The following is a 22,523-nucleotide window of genomic DNA, read 5'->3' on the forward strand; positions in this document are numbered from 1 at the left end:
TTCATTGATAGCAGCCAGAGACAAAATTTAAATGGTTGAGTGTGGCTGTGTTCCAATAAAACTTTGATTACAAAAGTAAATAGCAGGCCAGATTTAGCCCCAAAGCATAGTTTTCTGAACCCTCTTTAATCTTATCCACCCAATGGTTCATCTGTATATTGTATGGTTTTAGAACGAGCATCAATCCAGCATGCTTGCCAGTGTGGTGAGATGATATTTCGGCCAGAACTTAGGGTTTAATGAGTTATCCCTCAATAGTTGCCACATCTTCCAATGTGGCAAGAAACTCAATCCTATGATCCAGACTATCAGAATCTTTATGGTGGAATTATTACCAAAGAACACTACATCCGGGGTGCAAATTTGAGATGAGGACTTGAGGGAAGCAAACAGTAAAAGGAGTTTAAAGAAGGCTTCTGTTATTTTTGGATGCCTCTTCTTTGAATAAATATATTTTATTGAAAATGTTCAGTACTACATAACCATATTCTGCGTTGTACCTAAAGATCTGTGTGTGTGTTCCTTTGCACTTGGCTGGTGAGTCCACTGGAAAAGCTGTTCACTAAAGGTGTATCCCAGTCCCTTCTTTGCAGATAAAAATCCAGCATGGTCAGTATCAAGTCGAAAATCCTGGTTCTGTAAGTTGCCAAATAAAAGTCCAAGGCAGACAGGCATGTGAGTCAGTAAAGCAGGCTACCCCCTTTTAGTGTGTGTGTGTGTGTGTGTGTGTGTGTGTGTGTGTGTGTGTGATTGGGGCAGGGCTTACAGACAAGATAGAACACAGTCACTCAAAAAGCGAGTTTGTTATTCACTTTAAAAATAAGAATTGAAAAAATATGTTCAAAGATCCCCATGACTATCTTAAAACAATTTCTGAATGGTTGGTAGAATAAAGCTTTCTTTTGTTTCTAAACAGCTTCAAACCTAAAAGTACACAGGAAATGAAATTATAGACAGAGTTGGTAGATTGGCCTCAGGAACACATCTCAGTTCTGAAAACATTAATAAGTCCCATCATAATCCTGCCTCTCTCCCAGCCCCTTAGAGTTTTTAAAATATATTTATTAAATAGGCCTAGTGAGGGGAAGAGATTCCCTCTTAATCTTATTATGTTGACTTGTTTATTGTCTTCCTATTATCAGAACAAAAACATCTATAAAGTAGAGATCTACACTTCTTACCACCCATGATAGTATTTGGCATGAATAGGCATTTGGCAAATATTTGTTGAATGAAAGAAAGATAATCTCTGCTGTTATTTGATGTAGGTGCCATAATTACCCTCTAGCATGGGTTAAAAAACTGAAGCTAATGAGCATGTCCAAGACCACAACTCAGCTCTAGAGCTGGTTTAGCCAGCGCTTGTAAGCATCCCATAGCATTTGTAGCATATTAATCTAACCATCCTTTCATCTTTCATCCATTTTACCTGGATATGACCGCCTGAACACATGACATAGCCCCTAATCTTTCACTCATCCAATCTGTGTAGCAAGTTACCAATAAAATAATTGGTAAACATTGATTTTCTCCCATCAGTCTACTGTTCAGAAATGGTGGTGCCCTATAGAAGTGAACGTTCCTGTCTACAGCAGTGTTCCAAGTTTATTGCTTCCAAGCTTATTCTTATTTTGGCATCATCTTTTCTTAGGTTATCCAGTCACTCAGAAAATTAAACTAATGTTTACTATATTAGCCTTTTGTTTAATAAATGAGAAACCAGTAAGTAATTCCTTGACTTATGAAAGACTTGTTAAGGCACAAAAGAAAAATACTGAAGGCTTTGCAAGTTAAATACTTCTTAATTTACTACTTCCTCACTAACTGATTTTTTTCTTTACTCTTTTAACACGATGTTATAGTCAGAGCCACAGCCATGTAAGGGTTAACAGTTAAGTAAAAACAGCAAGGGAGGAGCCTCTGGTTCCAAGTGACTAATCTTTTCTATAACCTGTTTTACATAACCTTCAAAGCCAAAGAAACTTTATCAAAGGATTAAAACTTATATAAACAAAGATTCCTTTATTTATAACTGATTCTCTGCAGGACAAGAAGCTCCACTTACATTACACATGTGCAGAGATTTATACATATTGGTTACTCAATGTGTAATTTTTAAAAAATCTGATGATCTTACAGTATAGAAGCAGCAGTGAATGAAGAGGATGGTGAATGATAAGGTAAAGGGAGTTCATTTATTTGGGTTGTTGTGAGTTTCAATTCAGTTATTTTTGCTTTTAAAAAATGTAATGAAAATGTCTTACTCAGAAATATGACTCCTTGGGTTTTCTAATTACTTTGTCTATAATTTCCTGGTACTGACAAAAATTCTGTGTAATGCTGGACTACGTAATTGTAATAATATTGCTTGTTCACACACACACACACACACACACACACACGGATATATACTTTGATTTTTTTCAAATACGTAGTTACGAGTGGTTTAGAGCATTTGAAATGAGTTAAAGTGATTCCAGATAGTATTTCTTTTCTCTTGCTTTGCCCATGGTCTTTTAGACTGCTCCTTGTTTATTTAATTCCTCCAAACCCATCCTTCTCATTCTGATCAAGCCCCATGTTCCTCTCTTTCTCCCCTGAAATACTATATATGCACACACACACACACACACACACACACACACACATGCACACACACCATTTATTGCTGTTTTCTTTCAAAGTTCAAAAATAAGAGGGGCACCTTGGTGGCTCAGTTGGTTAAGAATTCAACTCTTGGTTTCAGCTAAAGGTCATGATCTTGCAATCATCAGATCAAGCCCTGCATGGGCTCCCTTTACCCCTTCCCCACTGCTTGTGCAGGTTTGCTCAAAGGGCTTTATATTTGTCCTCTGCAGTTTGGAGGACACAGGGACTGGTGTCTGACTCATGCTAAAAAGTCTAGAAGGCAAAGCTGTGGGTGAAGCCTCCTGCCAGGAGGTGGAAGGAAGCAAGAACTACATTTGAAAAGGAGCAATATCCAGTCAGTGGTGGGTCAACCATCACTAGTTTGGGTCGGTCTTCCACCTGGACTGATTGGATTATATGGAGCAGTGATGAGACCTCAGCAGAGAGGCTCAAAGTGCGTGATGCATGCAAAAATTTGAAGAACTTGTGTGTGACTGCCAGAGGAAGTGCATGTACCCTGCCGAGGACACTGCAGGTTAGTGATCATGAATGAAGGGGGAGCATATCCAAAGACCCATAGAAGGGCCAAGAGAGTCTGTTTTAAATAACTTTCAAGGCCATAGAAAGCAAGGATGACATTTCCTGCCCTGTTAACATCCCTCATATAAGTTTCAACTCTGGAGGACACAGAAACATATTTCTCCAACTGTGAGGGGAGGCCTGAAGTGGGGCTGAGGAAAGAGGCCAGAAGAAGCTGACCCAGAACATAGAGAAACCAGGATCCTTTTCCCAACCGTACAGCTTGGATATGTTGTAGTGGGAGGAAAGAAGCTGCAATTTAAATGAAGTTCAAATACCTTTTTGCAGGACTAATTTAACCAAATGGCTTTTTTTTTTTTCTTTTGAAATTCAACAGAAAGTAGAGTGATTCCTGTCTGTGATTCCATTTAGTATCAGGAAAAGAACTGGCCCCATAAAGTAAATTTTATAGGAAGTGTAGGGAAAAGAGTAAGGCTTTTTCTCTGATATAAAAAATCCCACTTGTTCAAAGGGCCTGTACTGTGATCTATTTCTGTATGTAAATACTGTTCAGGAACACAAAGGTGAATTATTTACACTTTAAAGTCTTTTTTCAATAACTTATCCTTTACAATAAACATGGGACTTCTTAGAAATCCACAGGATTTCTTAGGATTATATATTTGCCTTCCTTCAATCCTCCCTTTACTTCAATATACTGTGGCTGGTTGTTCTACCTAAGTATTTTCTACACATATATAATGTTTTACCATTTAGTCTGAAGACTTCTTTATGAATTATGGTAATAGATTTAGATTTAAAAAAAAAGATTTAGATTTAAAAGCATGTCATCTATGTCAGGATAGAGGTGGGTTAGGACAGTCAAAGCAAGTGAATCAAATTTGAGCTACTTTATAAAGAGAGATTTTTTAAGTAGAATCTATTATTATTTTTTTGAATTTATTTTTCATAATGATGTTAATTTCAATAATTTATATAGTATTTTAAATCTTCAAAATAGCCATTTATTTCTCAAAAGACAAGATATAAATAAGATTACATGTCCCATTGAAATGAGGACAGAAAGTAGAAAATGTCTTAAGAGTTACTTAACACGGGGATGCCTGGCATAGCTTAGTCAGAAGAGCATGGGACTCTTGATTTCAGGATCATGAGTTTGAGCCCCATGTTGGGTGTAGAGATTACTTAAAGAAAAAAAAAAGAATTACTTAATATAGCTATTTAGAGGGAGAACAAGGATAAGATGATGTTCAAGCTTGTCAAATTTTTAATTATTTTGGCTAGCAATAGAGGCAGCAGGAATTACCAATTATTGAAACTTTTGTCAGGTTTTCTCATAGGTATTTTACGTCATTTATCATTTTTCATTACATGCCTGTGGAGTCCAATCTTTTTAGGATCCAGCAAAAAGATTTAGAAATCTCCAATTTGAGTCAATTCTAGAAATCCTGACAAGATCCTTAATCCCTCATGGTCCCTTGGTAGTCCCGAAAAATCAAAGGTATTTGGGCTCCCTGGGTTTGAAAGTTAGAATTAGGGATGCCTGGGTGGCTCAGCGGTTGAGCGTCTGCCTTCGGCTCAGGGTATGACCCTGCGGTCCTGGGATAGAGTCCTGCATCAGGCTCCCCGGAGGGAGCCTTGCTGCTTCTCCCTCTGCCTCTGTGTGTGTGTGTGTGTGTGTGTGTGTGTGTGTGTCTCATAAATAAATTAAATAAATAAATAAATAAATAAATAAATAAATAAATAAAATCTTTAAAAAAATTTAGAATTAATTCATATGTGGCAGCAGGATCCTGGGTGTTTCAAATGTCATCTAAATATATGCTGTAAACTGTATTGTGTTGCTAATGCAGGAAAAGCACGAGAGAATGTAGATTGGGTTTGACATTGGTTTGGTTCACTACGATTTTTGTATTACAAATCAGAAATCTTTCTGGTGGTAATAATCTGTGATTTAATTTACTTTAGGGAAATATAATATGGTCATCCAGTGAAATTGTATAATTTTATTTGCATTCTCAAATGGAAAAACAGCCACTGAGCTAGGACTATGAAAAACCCACTAGAGGCACCTCATTTTGACGGCATCCTGGTTTCTTTTCCTATTCATCTTCTTTTATTTGGATGTGGTTTTTTTTTCCTTCATCTGCTAGTGACACATATCATTTGTGGTTTATGCACTCCTATTCTCCATGCTGTGAAACTTGGTGTTAAAATCCATGGTAAATGGGGCTAATTGGTAGTACTACTCAATATTTTAATATCTAAAGTTGATATGAACTACAATGTCAGAAATATACATTTGAGTGGTGAATATTTTTTGATTTTGCTATATCATCTTTTGCCTTTACCTGAGAGAATAAATTGCTTATATACAGAAGGAAAGGGCAGAAAATAGACTGTATTCCACATTTCTGTTTCCCATTTGGGGCACTGATCATTTGCTAACCCTGTACAAATGGATCTTAACTTATTAATAATCTCATTTGCATCTGGAACTCGTGGATACACTTGAGTATATTTATATAGATTAAATTATTTTTAAATATTTATTTATTTATTTGAGAGAGAGAAAGAACAGGAGCAGGGTGGAGAGGAGCAGAGGGAGAGAGCATTCTCAAGTAGACTCCCTGCTGAGCATGGAACCTGACGTAGGGCTCAATCTAATGACCCTGAGATCATGCCTGGAGCTGAAATCAAGAGTCAGATGTTTAACTGGCTGAGTCACCCAGGTGCCCCAAAGTGGCTAATTAAGTTGTAAATATGCATTCCTAGAACAGGCTGAAAAGAAAGGTGTATAGGTGATAGTAATACTTAAGCTTTGCTGAGGCAAAGTTCCCAATATAAACTTATAGTAAAGGGGATCCCTGGGTGGCTCAGTGGTTTAATGCCTGCCTTTGGCCCAGGGCATGATTCTGGAGGCCTGGGATTGAGTCCCACATTGGGCTCCCTGCATGGAGCCTGCTTCTTTCTCCCTCTGCCTGTGTCTCTGCCTCTCTCTCTCTTCCTCTTCCCCTTCCTCTCCCTCTCTCTCTCTCTCTCTCTCTGTGTCTCTCATGAAAACAAAACAAAACAAAAAAACAAAAACAAAAACAAAAAACTTGTAGTAAAATGTAATTGTATGGTTATTTTTAAGATATGTAAACATTATATCCTGATGCTTTCCTGTATTATAGATGGAAAAAAATTTACTTCAGATTACTGGTCACAGTGACCAAGCTCATTTTTGGTGGTAAAGCAACACATTATCCATTGTAGGTGATTCAGTTCCTAAACTCAAATATACCAAAAGAGCAGCATGTACTAGAGATATGTGAGACTTAGGATAGTGAAGAGCCTCAGCACATTATATCTAAAATAGACACATTTAAGCTTTCATTAGATTGTTATATAAAGGTATTCAGAATCAAGGTGCAGCCAAATGTGAAAGTAGAGAGGTTGTTTAAATTCTTAATACCTCATGCTCTGGTCAAAGCTGCACCCTAGAACTGAGTTAATAATAATTACAGGAGCACCTAGGTGGTTCAGTCAGTTAATCCTCTAACCTTGGCTCAGGTCATTATCTCAGGGTACTGGGATCAAGCCTCATGCCTGGCTCCATGCTCAGTAGAGTGTCTGCTTGAGATTCTCCCCCTCCCCTCTCTCCCTCCCTGCCCCTCCCCTCACTCATGCTCACTCTTTCAAATAAATATAGTCTTAAAAAAATAAAAGTTGCTAAATGTAGTATAGCCAAGTATAATTGCATACTAAATGCTTTTCATGCATTATCTCTATACTTTTATCTCTGCAGAATAGATATTATATTTTGCATATGTAAATGAGGAAATTAAGGCCAAAGAAATTAAGAAATGTTTATAAAGTTTTGAAAAAGAGCTAGATCCTAACAAAAGTTAGCCTGATTCTAAAACCCATCCTTTGGGACGCCTGGATGGCTCAGTGGGTGAGCATCTGCCTTTGGCTCAGGTAGTGAGCCTGGGGTCCTGGGATCGAGTCCCACATCGGGCTCCCTGCATGGAGCCTGCTTCTCCCTCTGCCTGTGTCTCTGCCTCTCTCTGTGTGTCTCTCATGAATAAATAAATAAAATCTTAAAAAATAAAATAAAAAAATAAAAATAAAACCCATCCTTCCCATTACACCAGCAGCCTTACTATAGTAGCTTCCAGTATCCTGTTGATTTTTTGCTCTTCACCCTGACAACAGGACATCCTCAAATTCTTTGATTTTTACTTTTCTATTATGGAAGTTGAGCACACTTAAACAATATCTCCTGGGTATAGACAGATACTAATTATAAACTTAAATTCAAGGAAAGCTCCAGAAACTGACTTTGAATGTCAGGATACACAAAGACTGTGGTTCTGTTTCAGAGTCTCTTTCCAGTTCCATCTCTGTAGGTGGAGGACTCTGAACAAAAGTGTTCCTAAGGATCCAATACTGTCTCAGGAAGCCCGAGGAAGTTTCAGGGAAACAAATGGTTTCCATTGTCCCCTTGTTTTCCCTGTTTTGTCTTGCCGTCCTTCTGTACCCTACTGACCCAGGCTACATTTAGAATCTTTATAACCGGGGATCCTTGGGTGGCTTGGTGGTTTAGCGCCTGCCTTCAGCCAGGGCATGATACTAGAGTCCCAGGATTGAGTCCCGCATCTGGTTCCCTGCATGGAGCCTGCTTCTCCCAGTGCCTGTGTCTCTGCCTCTCTTTCTCTGTGTCTCTTATGAATGAATTAAGTTAAATTAAATTAAATTAAATTAAATATTAAATTAAATTAAAAAAAAATCTTTGTAACCAGGGTAGAACTGGTGCTTTCAACAATGATCATGCCTAACCGTGTGCAACAAATGGTTACAAATGAAGGTAGGCCCCAAAGCCTGATCTGAGAAACTATAAGGTAACCAGGACCTTTTATGTCTTTAACCCCTACCCTTCTCCTTTCTCTTCCTTGCAGCTGGAGTCCTACCCCCACCCACCCACCTCTTTTCTTGTCTTCAGGTACCTATTCCATTCTCCAAGGGTTTGTTCTTAGGTAGCCGTTAACATACTTCAACCAGGGTATTAGTTGATAGTAAAGATTTCCCCATCAAGAGTGAATTGTCTTTTACTGAGGGACTTTTGAACCAAAAAGACTTAAAAGGAAAATTATAGATTTCAAATCATAGAAAGTTATGGGGGTTAATTTGGATTGGAGTTTTGCTCAAGCAAGACTTGTTGGCTTATTCAGATCACTCATATTTCTGGAAGTGGAGGCATGTATTTAATAAAATAAAGTCAATTATTGTAAACAGTTTTATCACAACTATATGTGTGTAGGGCCACAGGATCCTAACCTTCAGGTGGGATCTCACACTAAGTATTTCAGCATGTCAGTTACATAGGCCCCATGTTAACATGTTTAAAGGATAATTAAAAGGAAGATGAAAAAGAGATTTTTTTTAAGTCTACAATTTTTTGATAAAATTACTTTTCCTTTTTATAATGCTTATCCTTGATTTCAATTTTAAAAGTATTAAATTTATTAATATATAGTTTGTTATATATGTAGTAATATTTCTGGCCACTTAAATTCCATCCTTTAAAAATTTTAGAATTTGCTCTTATTCTTCTAATCTACTTCCAACCCAGGTAAACTCAACCGGATTTGCTTTTTCTATAATGTCTCTGATTTCCTTGTAAGGATTTGTGTGCCACTTCTTACTGATCATGACCTTGGTTCTACCTAACTAAAGGAATGTTTTTTTACAGCAAAGAGGGTGGACTTTTAGAACCTACATCTTTTATGGCTCTGTAAAATTTTGTAATTCTAGACATGTTGTGCAGGACAAGTGCCTTTGCATCATTGGTTATTGGAGCAGGAAAAGTGTCTTGTGATACAAATCCTATTTAGGATTTGAGTAGATTATTGTCATTATTCTATTTCCCTTTTGTCTCCTTGAACACTTCTCCTTATTGTTTTGAGCCCACTTTTGTTACCTACCTTTATCTTTTTTCTCTCTCCCTCCCCTTTTTTCTTTTTAAATCTTTTTTGTTTGCTATCAATAACAAAAGCACCTACTTTAATACCATATTGTTCCTTTCTTTGTGTATAGTTACCATGGCTATAATAGCTATCATTCACTGATTGAACACCCAAGATGGGTGAGGTGCATTGCATATTTTATTCCTACTCTTTAATAAAACCCTACAATTATTATCACCTGTTTACAAAAGGTGTAATTTTTCATATTCTATCAAATTTATCACAAATATCATAAATTTATATTATTTTTGCTCATTCATTTGCTCATTTTTCAGAGTACGTTTGTTTAAACAATATATATTGAGTGCCTGCTATATTTGAGTAATGGGCTTAAATACTATGGGGATTACAGAGATGACTCATACATCCTTGTTCCCAGGTAGTTTACAGGCTACATGAAGAAATAACACTTGTGCATATATAACCAAAGTACAAGATAGAAACTATGAACATCATCACAATATTATCAAAATTCTGACTAGTAAGTATTATCAAATACCAAAGTGAGCTGAATAAAAATTTATTGAGTGATTGAGTAAATGTTTGAATAAACTGATATTAGAAGAGTAATACAAGTAAGAGTCTCGGTAAATCCAGAGAAGAGCTAAAAGGATCATGAGAGGTTCCCTGGAAAATGTGGTATTTGAGAAGAACCTGGAGGTAGATTCCTAGAGGATGAAGGGAGAATACTGCAAGATAAGCAAATCATATGACCACAGTTGTGGAGCATAATGTGTGAAGTACATAGAAGTTAACACACAAGAGAAGTGCTATAGCAATGCAGATAAAAATGAGTTCTGAACTCTCATGGGAAAGACCTGAATGGAATAACTCCAAAGAGAGGGCCCATTCACTCAGCAGAGTTTTTGTTAAACCACAAGAGAAAATTTTCTTAGTTGTATACAGAACAAAGAAATCAAAGTCTCAATAGAAAACTCAATATGAAAATGCAAGTTGAATTTGGTGAAGGATAGGAACCAAGATAAGCTACAAGGAATCTTTCAGTATGAAAAATATTCAATAAGTATATTCAATTTTTCAAACTTTCAGTTGAAACTATAAAGAACAAAATAAAACAAGGCAAAACTATCTCATACTGAGTAAAGATTGTTATTCTCAACATCAAACAAGTTCTTCATATTTTGAGAAGATATTTTTGTCCCATTATTCTTTTGCCTGACCTGTTTATCCAGTTCCAAGACAAACTAATTTGGCAGGGTTCTACATAAAATAAACCACAGGACATAGTGGAAGTAGAATAAAAATATTTTTCTTTGAACATGATGTAGAGAAATTGTCTGGACTTTGATAAACCTGAGTTCCACTATTGGAATGATTATATTAACTGTGTGATGTTGGACAAGTTTTCTTTTAAAGATATAATCCCTGTATTTTGAAATATGCAATTGTTTTAAGACAGTAAGGAAATCCCTATCATTATTCTCTACTTTTGCAGAATGAAATTTTTATGTCAGCTCATTGTTTTGCTCCTTAGTTCTTATCAGTAAATGGTTTAAAATACCAGCCTCATAGAGTTTTGTGAAAATCAGCAATAACATATACATAAAATGTACAAATGTATATAAAGTGTATGTAGACAGTACTTTAAAAATAGACTTTTTTCTCCTAATTCCGTCTGATCAGAATTTTGGTTTCCTCAAAATTTTTATGATTTAGTCTATTAAGCTATGAAAGGAAAATGAAAGATTTTACAAATTAGGAAATTAGGGAGAATTGAAGTTGGGGGAAGCAGTATACCATAGTGGCTAAGGGCACAGCTCTTGAACCCGTAACCCCCAAAACTAGGATGCAAATTCCATGCAGATAGAGGTTCTGTATGTCTGGATTATTGATGCATCCCATGCACTTTGAAGAGTGCCTGGAATATAATAGGTGCTCAGCAAACATGAGGAATGGTGAATATTTAGGGTAATATCTTGGCTCTGCCATGGGAGCTGTATTATACTTGGTACAAACTGAAGCAGAAGAAAGTGAAATGACCCTCAAGGTCAAACAGCCTCAGTTTTTTCATTTGCAAAGAGGGATAATAATTATACTTTTATTGGACATTATTGACATATAACATTATTTCAGATGTACACTATAATGATGAACATATGTATATACTGGAAATGATAACCACAATATGTCTAGTTGATAGCTATCACCCACACTTGGTCATGAATGTTTTTTCCTATGATAAGAACTTTTAGGGGATCCCTGGGTGGCTCAGCAGTTTGGCGCCTGCCTTCTGCCCAGGGCGTAATCCTGGAGTCCCAGGATCAAATCCCACATCGGGCTCCCTGCATGGAGCCTGCTTCTCCCTCTGCCTGTGTCTTTGCCTCTCTCTCTCTCTCTCTCTCTGTGTGTGTGTCTCTCAAGAGTAAATAAAATCTTTAAAAAACAAACAAAAAGAATTTTTAAGATCTACTCTCTTAGCACCTTTCAAACATACAAAACAGTATTCTTAACTATAGTCACCATATGGTACAAAAAATATCCAGAAGTTATCTACTTTACAACTGGAAATAACAGTATTTATTTCATAGGATTTATGAGGATTAAATCAGATAATACACCTGAATAAACCTAAAATAGTATCTGGTACATACTGAGCATGCCATAAATGGAGCTCTAAATTGGAAGACAACGAGTGCTTAGCAATTAATGGGTACCAATTAAATTGTACCGAGCACAAGATGAGATGGATAAACAGATATGCATATTCAGATATAGAATAGAGTAAAAGCATGTTATATGCTTCCTCAAGCACCATCCTTAGCTCTACAGTGGTCAGGTACCTCCCCCTTTCAAAGTGTAGCCCAATTCATTCTGCTGTGGAAAGCTTGCTTTTGTGGGAAATGCTTTATTTTTTTTTTTAAAGATTTTATTTATTTATTCATGATAGACACACACAGAGAGGCAGAGACACAGGCAAAGGGAGAAGCAGGCTCCATGCAGGGAGCCCGATGTGGGACTCCATCCCAGGACTCCAGGATCACACCCTGGGCATGAAGGCAGGCGCTGAACCACTGAGCCACCCAGGGATCCAAAGAAATGCTTTAGAGGGAGAGAGGAAAATTCTTCTCCAAAGGGAAAGGGAGAGAACCAGCATTTATTGTAGGACAGATTTATAGTCAAAATCTTAACTATTTTCATCAGTGACTTTTCATCTTCATAGTCAATCTCTGAATTAATTATTATTCTTTTCACGTCACATATGAAGAAAGAGAGGTTCAGAGTAACTTAATCATGGTCACCCGAGTCTAAATGACTCTAGTCTGCATAGCTTTCCTATTGTAAGGTACACATGAGGACATGCACTGATCAGCTCTCCCTTAGTCATTCCAAAGAGTGTTGCTCTGGAACAAATGTAAATCTCCCATCTTCATCTCCATGGCGACCAGAAGCAAAATGGTAGTTCCCTCCTCTGAGAAAGACAAGGCCTTCCTACACCCTGTGGTAAGAGGAATGTGTATTCTTAACTTTTCTGAGACCTACACAAAAGACCTACATTTTCAGGTCAATAATGATACATCAAAATTCAGATATCTGGTCTATACTCTAGTTTATTTTTTCACTTCATAAGCATTTCTACACTATCATTGTGAAGAAATATCAAGTCCAAAATCACCAGGGATGCTACTGATATTTCCTATGTAACTAAGAAAAAGTGAAGAATTTGACAGCAATTTTTAAAGAATCTGCCATTACTTACCCAACATAGGTGTATTTCTCACCATTTGTAGATGACCAAGAGACCTTGGAAACATCATAGACTTTTCCACTGGAACTTGTTACTCAGTGATTTCTTTAGCAATAGAAAGGTGATACTGTATTATATAGCTTTCCTTCCTAGGTATATAAGCCCATTTAAATAATTATCACATAAACAGTATTTTGCAGATGTCCAAAAGCATAAATTGGCTTTTCCCCAAAACTGTGCTATGGAGTTTTAATACTAGATTTGCCTTTTTAGATTATTTCAATTACTTTAACTAAAGAGAATACCTGATCCCACCCACCACAAAAAGCTTGTGATCTACCTTGTGATCTGTAAAGCATGTATTTGTATTCTTATTGTTACAGGATCTTATAGAATCCTAACTGAAAGTGTTTAGGTATTAGAGCATGGCAGCCACTATGCAGAAAAGGTCTCTGAATCCCCAGAAGAAAAATATTAGCTGCAATAGGAGTAACTGCTATGGTATGATTTAGTTTTTAAAGAAATCATTGAGAGTTGCCCTAATCCCTGACAATATAAAGTATGATGATTAATACCCTTAAGGATATTAATTATAGGCCAAATGAATGATATAGCTATTTTACTAATTCATGTGTTGACTCATCCACAAAAACTTGGCTGTTACTATGTAAATTTTTGGTTTCTGTTTGGCTTCTAAATTGATAAATCTTAGCACAAATATTTAATCCATTTCTTCCTGATTGACTAAATTATCAAGGAATGTCTGAGCATCATGGATGGATTTCCAATATGCTTAGTGTCTTAATTTCTTCTGTTGGAAATGCTATAGGACTATGACTCACTGTGTTCTTTGGTATCTCATTATGCACTCTCAAAAAATGTTTCAAAGTAGAGATGTTTCAGCTACAATAAATATTTTCCAAATAACATAGGTTAAAGAGACAAGTGAATAGAAATGACCAATCTACACTATGTTCTGACAAAAGCAATAAAAAATTAAATAATTTTCAAAGTTTAAGCAATAGGCCAAAATTTAAATTTTATGAAATTTGTTTATAAATTTAATGTATAGTCTAAATGAATAGCAATAGGAAAGGTAAAGATGCTAGCATATTTCATCATGTTTCAAATGAAAGGGCATTTTTCTTACAAAGAGTTGTGAAATATGACTATTTGCTTCTGTCTCACTCCACTAGGAAGCCCATTTACTCTGGAAGTTACTTAATCCCACTTAATATGGAAATTTAGGATTGTATTTCAATTATTTTATGGAATTTAAATATTTAATTGTGTTATACTATGTTTATCTTATTGGGTGATGGAATTAATTTCCTAAAGGTTTAGTAACTCAAGGCAAGAAAACCATAATTAATATGTTCTGGCATATGTAAATTACATTCCATACCAAAAGATCCTGGTGGTAAATGTTAAGTCATTTTCAGAAGACAAAAACTGTTAAGCTCTATGCCAGTACAGTATCAAGGACAGAAAATGGAAACTGCTCAAGTAGCTTACTTTTCTCCAGAATGTGTAAATAGGCTTAAGCTCCTTAGTTATAAAAAGAAAATTTGTGGAATGGAGAATAATTAAGTCTGGGTTGCTGCCCTTAGGAACATAGCAGTGTGGGAGAAAAATGTGTCAGTCACACAAATAATACAGAAACAACATAGCAATGCGGTATTTTTAACACAAAGTAGCAATAATATAATTACTCAAATTACATATTTCTTTTGAATCTAAAAGGTATCCTCAAGGTGTGGTGACAGCTCAGTGGGTGGAGAAGTCATATTCAAGAAGGGAATGATGATAGATCTTGACTTTGTCATTAAAATATTTAAAAAGGTTGCACTAGGGAAAGTTGTTCAGCTTAGAGGGAATGGAAGGAAAAGGTAGAGACTGGAAAAGAAGAGGACATGTGATGATAGAACAGAAACAACCAAAACAACCAAAGAATTTAGCAGGGAATAAATGTATAAAGTGAGATGATGTCCAATAAAGCTGGAAAAGATTAGGATTAATTTATAGTGGGACTTGAATGTTAGGATAAAGAATTTGATGAATTTTAGGTTAAGAATAAGTCTTTTAAAAATTCTGTGTAGAAGACTGATGTAGTAAGAAACATGCATTAGGAAACTACAGTAGGTTACTGTAGGGTTCTGGCTTACAATAGATTGGAGTTACACTGGTTGCAACAGAAGAAGAAAGAAGAAACATACCTAATAGCAAAGACGCTTTCAAGTACATGTGTCTTGGTAACTGACTTGAGCATGTGGAATGTGGAATTTGAGCATCTGGTGATAATTCCAAGATATCAAGACTGATATTAGTGACTAGTGACTCCCACTATAGTGGGAGCATAGTATGCTATTATTAAATTCAGTGGAGTTGAATGCAGAAAAGGTCTGCATGCAGCTTTGTTAGGGTGACAGTCTGACTTTGGTTATTATATTATGCTAGGTTGTAGAGAAGAGTCACAAAAGCTTATTTCTTGATCCTACTCCTTGTCCAAGACAGATTAGTGTGAATGTTCACCATGAAGTCACTCAGGGCTCCAGCCTGATAAGAGGCCTCCTCATCAGGAAGTGCTGCAGCGAAAGAAAGAGAAAGATAGGCTTTTCACCTAGTAGACCACCCTGAAAATGACACACATCACTTCTGCTAATATTTCACTTGCCAGAATCAGCCACATGGCCTCACCTGAATGCAAAAGGGCTAAGACTACAATCTCTTATATTCTCAAGAAAGAGGATATTGGTGAGCACTAATAATGCCTCCTGCAAATGCATTGAGTGGAAAATGAATCTTTCCATAGCTTTGAGTAGTGGGTGTGTGAAAAGGAAAATAATTGGTAGAAAAAGAATAATTTCTCCTACTTTATATAGAAAGCCTGTTTTGTACTCAAAGGAGATTTGGACCCACGGACTTTTCTACTCTTGACCAAAAGGTATTCTGCATAATATTGCTAGGTAATGATATTCAGGCTTCAGAGAAGTGAGAGTCTCATTGCATAATGTTCTCTCAACGTGCTCAAGAGAATTTCCAGTTTTAAACATAGCATTACTAAATAAATTCTATGTCTGACTCTGTACTGCAACATGGAAGATAGAGGAATCATTTGTATTTTTAGTTGTCTAGTGAAATATCACTTGTGGCATGCATATTAGTATTTGGAGGATTAACCCACTTCTAGATTATTCAAGAGTACCTGTGAATTCAGGTATCATAGACATAATGAGAAAAGTTGGGACAAACATAAACATCAAAACTTACTGTTGATATCTCCAATTACATCAATTGAATTTTACTAATTATTTCCACAAGTAATTATAAAAAATCTGGAAAAGTATTTGGTAAGCCTCATGCAATAAAGCATTCCCAACTTTTATATATTTAAATTCCTACTGCCTGCCAGCTAAGAAAACACTATGGAATTTGTTCAAATGTTTTACTTTGATAATAAATTTAATGAATAAACTTTAGAGTGTTTACTATTAATATCTCTCATATCAATATAGTGACCTCTTTTCTTCTCCAAAATCTTCCAGCTGGAATAAGTTACATAGCCACCCTAACTACATTTTACTCCTTAGCACCAAAGGTTGTTAGGTCACTATAACTACACATAATTCTTCTCATCATATTCCTGATATTTATCTGCTACTATATACATTGTCCTTGAATATCATATACACTCATTACATTTTTTTAACTCTTCAAAGATAGATTGGAAAGTTGATATAGACGTGATATGCAACAGAGTTTTATTTAAAGCAGACTATTATAGGAAAATTTTAAATAAGGAAGTTTAAGAAATTGTAACTTAATCACACCTTACTCAATTTAAAATGTTGAACTCAAATCTACTTTGAAAGAAAGGCTGACAGTCGAATATCACAAATAGGAATTTATACATTCATTTATTTTAATGTGCAACTTATGACATAAAATCATTATAAATATCATCTGTTGCTATACACTCATACACACACAACTAAAATATGGTAATCTAAGGCACACTTCATAAGGGGAAATTTTAGTGTATAAGTCAAGTTAACAAGTTAGATTCCCATTAAAAATGAGATTTTTTTCTATTTTTTTTAATACAAGTTTAGTGTCTTTAGGAATGGCATAACACAACATGATAGCAGTTTTTCTGGGTTAATGCTACTTCCACAGGTGACTAAATCATGGTCAGGATAAAACAAGAACCCCCGTAAGAATGAGAATTAGAGGAAACATTACATTTCATGTCCAATTCAACAGTTTTCTTCAAGAAAAGTGTATCACACACATGTAACCTCTGCCAGAAATGTCCAATTAGTTTAACAAACAAAATAAGTTACCATAAAATATATAACTCTGTGGTCTTTTAACTGAAGACATACATGATTAAGAGGAACACAAGTTGCCTTTGCAATATCCTGCATCAGAATATGACCGAGGTTTGCTGTAAGCCACTTGAACAGAAAAAAAGGGCATTTATGTTTAATAAAAGGTCATCAAATGACAACACACAATGAAACCCTCATAAACACAAATTGCCTTTATATTCTTAAATAACCTCTAATACCAACAATACAGCAAAGAATATAATTTAAAAAAATATTTTGACCGAGTCAGGAGCAAAAATTAATTATTTTTTAAATAGCATTTTATCTAAACATTTGAGAAATCCAATGCAAAAAAGAATTGCTTAACAAGGGTCCTTATAATTGTTGACTTTTAATGTGCTTAACTTCACTCTCCACTGTTTACAATTTACCAAGTTTCCAAATACTATTTTCTCTTTTGTTCTCAAACTCAGATCATAAAGATATAGGCAAAAGAATGACTTTTTAATATGTTTTCAAAATAAATATCTATAGCAAGAACATTTCATTTTTAAAGACATTGACTTTTTATGATGGGGTCTTAATTAGCATTAAATTTAAAACAATTCTTACCATAACAATTCATATGTACTGCTAACAAACATAGTACATAAAAACTTATGTTCATGCTAATGTTAACTTACACAGGAAATCACTAGAACATTTTAATACATGAAAGTAAGAATGATAGGGGTGCGTTGACCTCTAAAGTGGTAAGTAATTCAATGGTCCCCTGTTTAAAATCTCAATTGTGTTTCTCTTGCCATATGTATTGGATCCCACATTGGTAGGTGAGAGAATGGCACCAAGATTATTGCTAGTACGAACCAAGAAATTTGCCAGGCGTTGAGTCGCACACGTGGCAGTGTTGCATTTCCGCTTTTCCATCTGGTGACTGACAATATAGAACAAATATGGAAGGTTAGAGACTTAGACTCAGGTTTGGGTATATTTATAGGACAACAAATAGCTCATATTGATGAAAATATTTTCATGTAAGTAACTCAACATTTTGTTTTGGAAACATCTAGATGACTGAAATTTTTTGACACCTTGAACATGCAGCAGAAGCAATTTTTGACAAGGAAATCATATAACAAAACTTCCATTATAGTCAATGTTAAATTTCTCAATATAATCCTTTGAAATTTCAGAATATATTCCAGATAGTAATCATAATAAAAAGGGGTATCTTTGTCTTACAGTCCTCTACACTCTTTTTTTTATTCTTCTAAATCTTGGTGAATCTAGTTCTTAATATATAAAAAGGATTTGGAATATAAAATTTATATGTAATCTGGAGTATGTGGTACTAAATATGTATATTCATTTCCCACATCTTTCCAAAGAAAATTAAGCAGTATAAGATATTTTTGTTAAGTTCCCTGAGATCATTAAATCAGGATATTAAGGGAGAAATGTCAGGTATCTGTTGAGTATAAGTGTATGCTGACAAATCTATTATTTAGGCAAAGAAAACCCACTTTGGGACTTAAATACCTAGTCTATATGTTAATGTTAGTCATATTATGTATTTAATTATTTCAATTTGCATGTGTAGTAAGCATGGCCAATGTGCATTTCCAATGAATGATTTAACGCTTTTTAAGAATTAAACCAATGATTCATAACATCAGATGTTTAATTCTAAAAGAGAAGAAAATTGTCTTGAAAAAAGCAGGAATTGTATTTTGATCAAATATTTCAAACTAATAAATTTAAAGCAATAAAGGAAATAATGGGTCAAACTGGAAAGGTTCAAAGTGATATGTGTCCTAAAATGTTTGGCAAATGCCTGGAGCAGAGTGTAAACTAATCTATGTGCTAAATGTCTGAGTGGTACTTTGATGATTGGTCTTAAGGTCTGTAACAGACTTGAAATTACTCCAACTAAAATTTTACCTTATTTGAGTTAGCTATAAGAGCCACCATTCTACTTTAAAGAAATAATAAGACCTTTTAAGTTGATTTGTTTCATTATTACGAAGCTGCTTTTCCAAACAAGACTTTTCATGTAAATATAGCATCAGTATGTATAAGATTCTACCCCAAACTGCCATTAAGATAGAAAAAGATGGCTGAAATGGTTAGAAAAAAAGGCAACACACCCCTACTTTCAGGCATTTTTTTTCTCTTTAACTACTTGGGCAGACTAGGCCTGCCTAGTATCTAGTAACAGACACTAGTTCAAACCTATTGACCATTTACACACTGTGCAAATTCCTAACTTTAAGAATTTATACAGTGATGACTACAGACTGAAGTATCACTCTTATGTTGTTTCTCTTTACAAACCCCTCAGTTTCAAGAGTCTTCAAAGATTCATTTCAGACAGAGAGAAAGAGAGAGAGAAAATGAGTAGAAGGGGCAGAGGGAGAGGGAGAGAGAATCTTAAGCAGACTCTGCACTGAGCACCGAGCCCATTGAGGGGCTTGATCTCATGACACTGAGATCATGACCTGAGCTGAAGAAACCAAGAGTTGGATGCTTAACTGCCTGAAACACCCAAGTACCCCTCAAAGATTTTCAAAACCATTTTAAACTATCCTTGCTCCAGTTCTCAATTTGTAGAAGTAATTATACTGTTGGCTAACCTCTGATTATCTGCTAGGCAGGTACTTATAACTGAGTGTTTAAAAGTTGGTGGGCAAGTGTGTGATCCTTTTCCCTCAGTCAAGAGTATAAAATATCTTTTGGTATGGCTTATGTAATCAGTTTGTTTCCTCTTAATCTCATGTCATACATGTACAAAAGTTAAAAAAGATCTCAAATGAGACTATTAAATTTTATAAGAAAAATGACCTTGATAAATCTACATCAGCTTTGTCTTTTAAAGTTGTATGAGATTTGAGTCATTTTCTACACAGGCTTTCTTAGTATTTTATGAAATGTATAGACTATTACATGGATGAAGAGCTCAGGATGATAAATTCTTCCCCTTTAAAAAAAATGACCAGACATCCTGATTTCTGGAAACTCATTAAAGAGCAATCTGAAGAATGCCTTGGAAGTATTTCTAATAACAATTCAAATTAAGAGATTGTGAGGCTAGCATGAAAATAACTTGGTAATAAATAATGTTATATAGTATTTTATTTGTGAGTGAAGTTCACTTCATAATAAACTCATATCCATAATGACAAACTGGATAAAGGTGCTTATCTAGTGAAAGAAAAGATCAAGATATGAACAGAAATACTGTGTAATGCTGCTAATTTTCCTGTTATTCTATTGTTCTCCTGGTTTACCAGAAACATCATGTCAGTTTCAGTTATTTTTATCTAAAAATCCAATTGAAAATCAGAGCCAATTCTGAGAAGAACATCCTCTAAACTTGGTAAACTTGAAGGGACAAAGGAAATCTGATGATTCCTACTATTTACTACATGTGGGTGCTGTAGAACTCTTTACATATCACCACAGATTGCCACCTCAACAAAAAACAACCCAAAGGAAAATAGACAAGGTGCTAATAATTCTATGAGAAAAGTTTTAATATTACTTCCAAAGCAAACTTTTCAAAAGTAATCTTAGTACTCCTTGGTCTTAAAGAGTGTGTAGTTTCAGTTCTACAAAACTATAAGGAGCCAACTGATTTAGGCACAAATTATCATTGTATTGTTTATGATATATGCATGAATTGGCCTTGAGAATCTTTTAAATAAAGGGAGAATTACAGTTCTTTCCCCCTGAAAGTTATAATTACAGCTAACATTTCACCTTACAGAGTTTTTAGACTTCCTTAATATTACCACTTAAACGACATGACACCTTCCAAAATAAGTCTTCTTAGGAAATCCTGATGCACATATTACCTATTGAAAACATTTTTAAGAGTATTAATTTACATTTAGAGTAGCTCAGAATTAATCTGATGAATAACATATTTTTTATAATTCTATTTCATTAATATGAGTTAACAATATAGAAAGAATCCCCTAAGAGCAAATGGCTTTTTAACTAGTTCTTAACATTTTAATTTGCCCCCTGATTATTTCTATGTATTTCTTTCCAGAAGGAGATGAAAAGTTTTGGACATTGCCAAGAGCCCTCTGAGGAAAAAAAATCTATGTAAATATGCAGTAAAATCCCACCTAATATAAAATATATGTTTCAAGCTTCTCTAGTTTATTTGAGAACCAGGTTAATATAGTGGAAATTACTACCCTTTGGCTTTTCCTGCTTCCTGATTTGGTTTTGCCCCTCTAGGTTTCAACAACATATTTCTTGACAAAACTGGAACTATCCATTCCTGTCTGTCAGAAGTTCTGTCAGAAAGATACATCTTAATGGCATAAGGGCTGTTAGTTATATAGCAGTTTTTAATTCTAATTTTCCCACATTTTACAAAGAAACAGGATTTTTAAAATACTAACCTTTTAATGGGAGTAGCCTTCAGATGGTTTAATGCAACCGAGATTATGATGAGAACTACTGGCAGCTTCAGGAGGCACATTGTTTCTCAAATTTACTGGAAAAGAATAATGCAGCATTGAAATCAAGACATTTTTTATAGCTCTGATTGATGGAATTTGAGACTAGAACTTACTGTAAAAAAATCTCATTTTAAACATAATCTCCAAAGATTATACTGATATAGTCCCTTGATACTGTTCAAACAATTTTTGAATATTTTCAAAACTTTCCCCTTCTGAATTTCCATCTCTGAACAATCTAGAAAGTTGATATTATGGCACATTACCCCTTTAGCTTTTTCTTTGAAACAAGCAATATATTTAATCCCAAATCTGCTCTTCCTTAAACAAATAATATTTTCCCATAAACAAAAAACTCTTTACCTTTTAATGTTTCAGTGTCAGTATATCAGAGAATGCCTCTGATGGTAAGAAAGCTTCATGAACAATCCCAAGCTTGCATCCACTGGAGTATTTGTCCTCCACTTGCCAATGAGTAACCCAGCTTTTATATATACTTCACACCTTTCCCAGCTCTGACATCAGGCAGTTCAAAGAGACTGTCATAAATTTCTATCCCTGTAGATAGAAAGTGCCTCATTAGACAGCAGAAGCAGATGGGTCATAATTACATTAACCCATCAGTAAATACTAACATAGCAGATACAGAGTGTCTTTGTGCAGTTAATGATGTGTCACACACAGCAGAAGTTTGAATTTTCCATTTTTATAAAATACAAGTGTGGTTTTTCAAAGATTAATCAGTATGCTCCAGTCAGGGATTGATAAAAGGAAGTGATTAAGAATAACAAATGTGTTTATATGCAGAGAGTGAAGCTGAGGACACTGAGGA

General features: G+C 35.1%; 2 protein-coding genes across 8 annotated transcripts in view; one reads left to right on the plus strand and one right to left on the minus strand.

The window, feature by feature from the left end:
- Positions 1–1,904: 1,904 nt before the first annotated feature.
- Positions 1,905–22,523, plus strand: part of SLCO1A2 (solute carrier organic anion transporter family member 1A2) — a 112,517-nt gene continuing 91,898 nt past the window's right edge. For 2 of the 7 annotated variants that reach the window (XM_025995131.2, XM_072765879.1), the window contains exons 1-2: positions 2,055–2,180; positions 2,859–3,163. The gene's annotated coding sequence lies outside the window, so the exon portion shown is untranslated. Of the gene's footprint in view, positions 2,181–2,858; positions 3,164–22,523 lie in introns of all 7 variants that reach the window. The other 5 variants (XM_072765875.1, XM_072765885.1, XM_072765882.1 and 2 more) reach the window with 5 other exon arrangements.
- IAPP (islet amyloid polypeptide) overlaps positions 16,784–22,523 on the minus strand; it is a 36,619-nt gene continuing 30,879 nt past the window's right edge. The window contains exons 6-8 of the mRNA XM_025995132.2: positions 22,055–22,249; positions 21,632–21,726; positions 16,784–18,150 (exon numbers count right to left, since the gene is read on the minus strand). Of these exons, the coding sequence (XP_025850917.1) occupies positions 17,961–18,150; positions 21,632–21,711 (270 nt within the window). The 5' untranslated portion in view covers positions 21,712–21,726; positions 22,055–22,249 and the 3' untranslated portion in view covers positions 16,784–17,960. The remainder of the gene's footprint in view (positions 18,151–21,631; positions 21,727–22,054; positions 22,250–22,523) is intronic.

This window comes from Vulpes vulpes, chromosome 8, assembly GCF_048418805.1.
Source record: "Vulpes vulpes isolate BD-2025 chromosome 8, VulVul3, whole genome shotgun sequence".
Lineage (NCBI taxonomy): Eukaryota > Metazoa > Chordata > Mammalia > Carnivora > Canidae > Vulpes > Vulpes vulpes.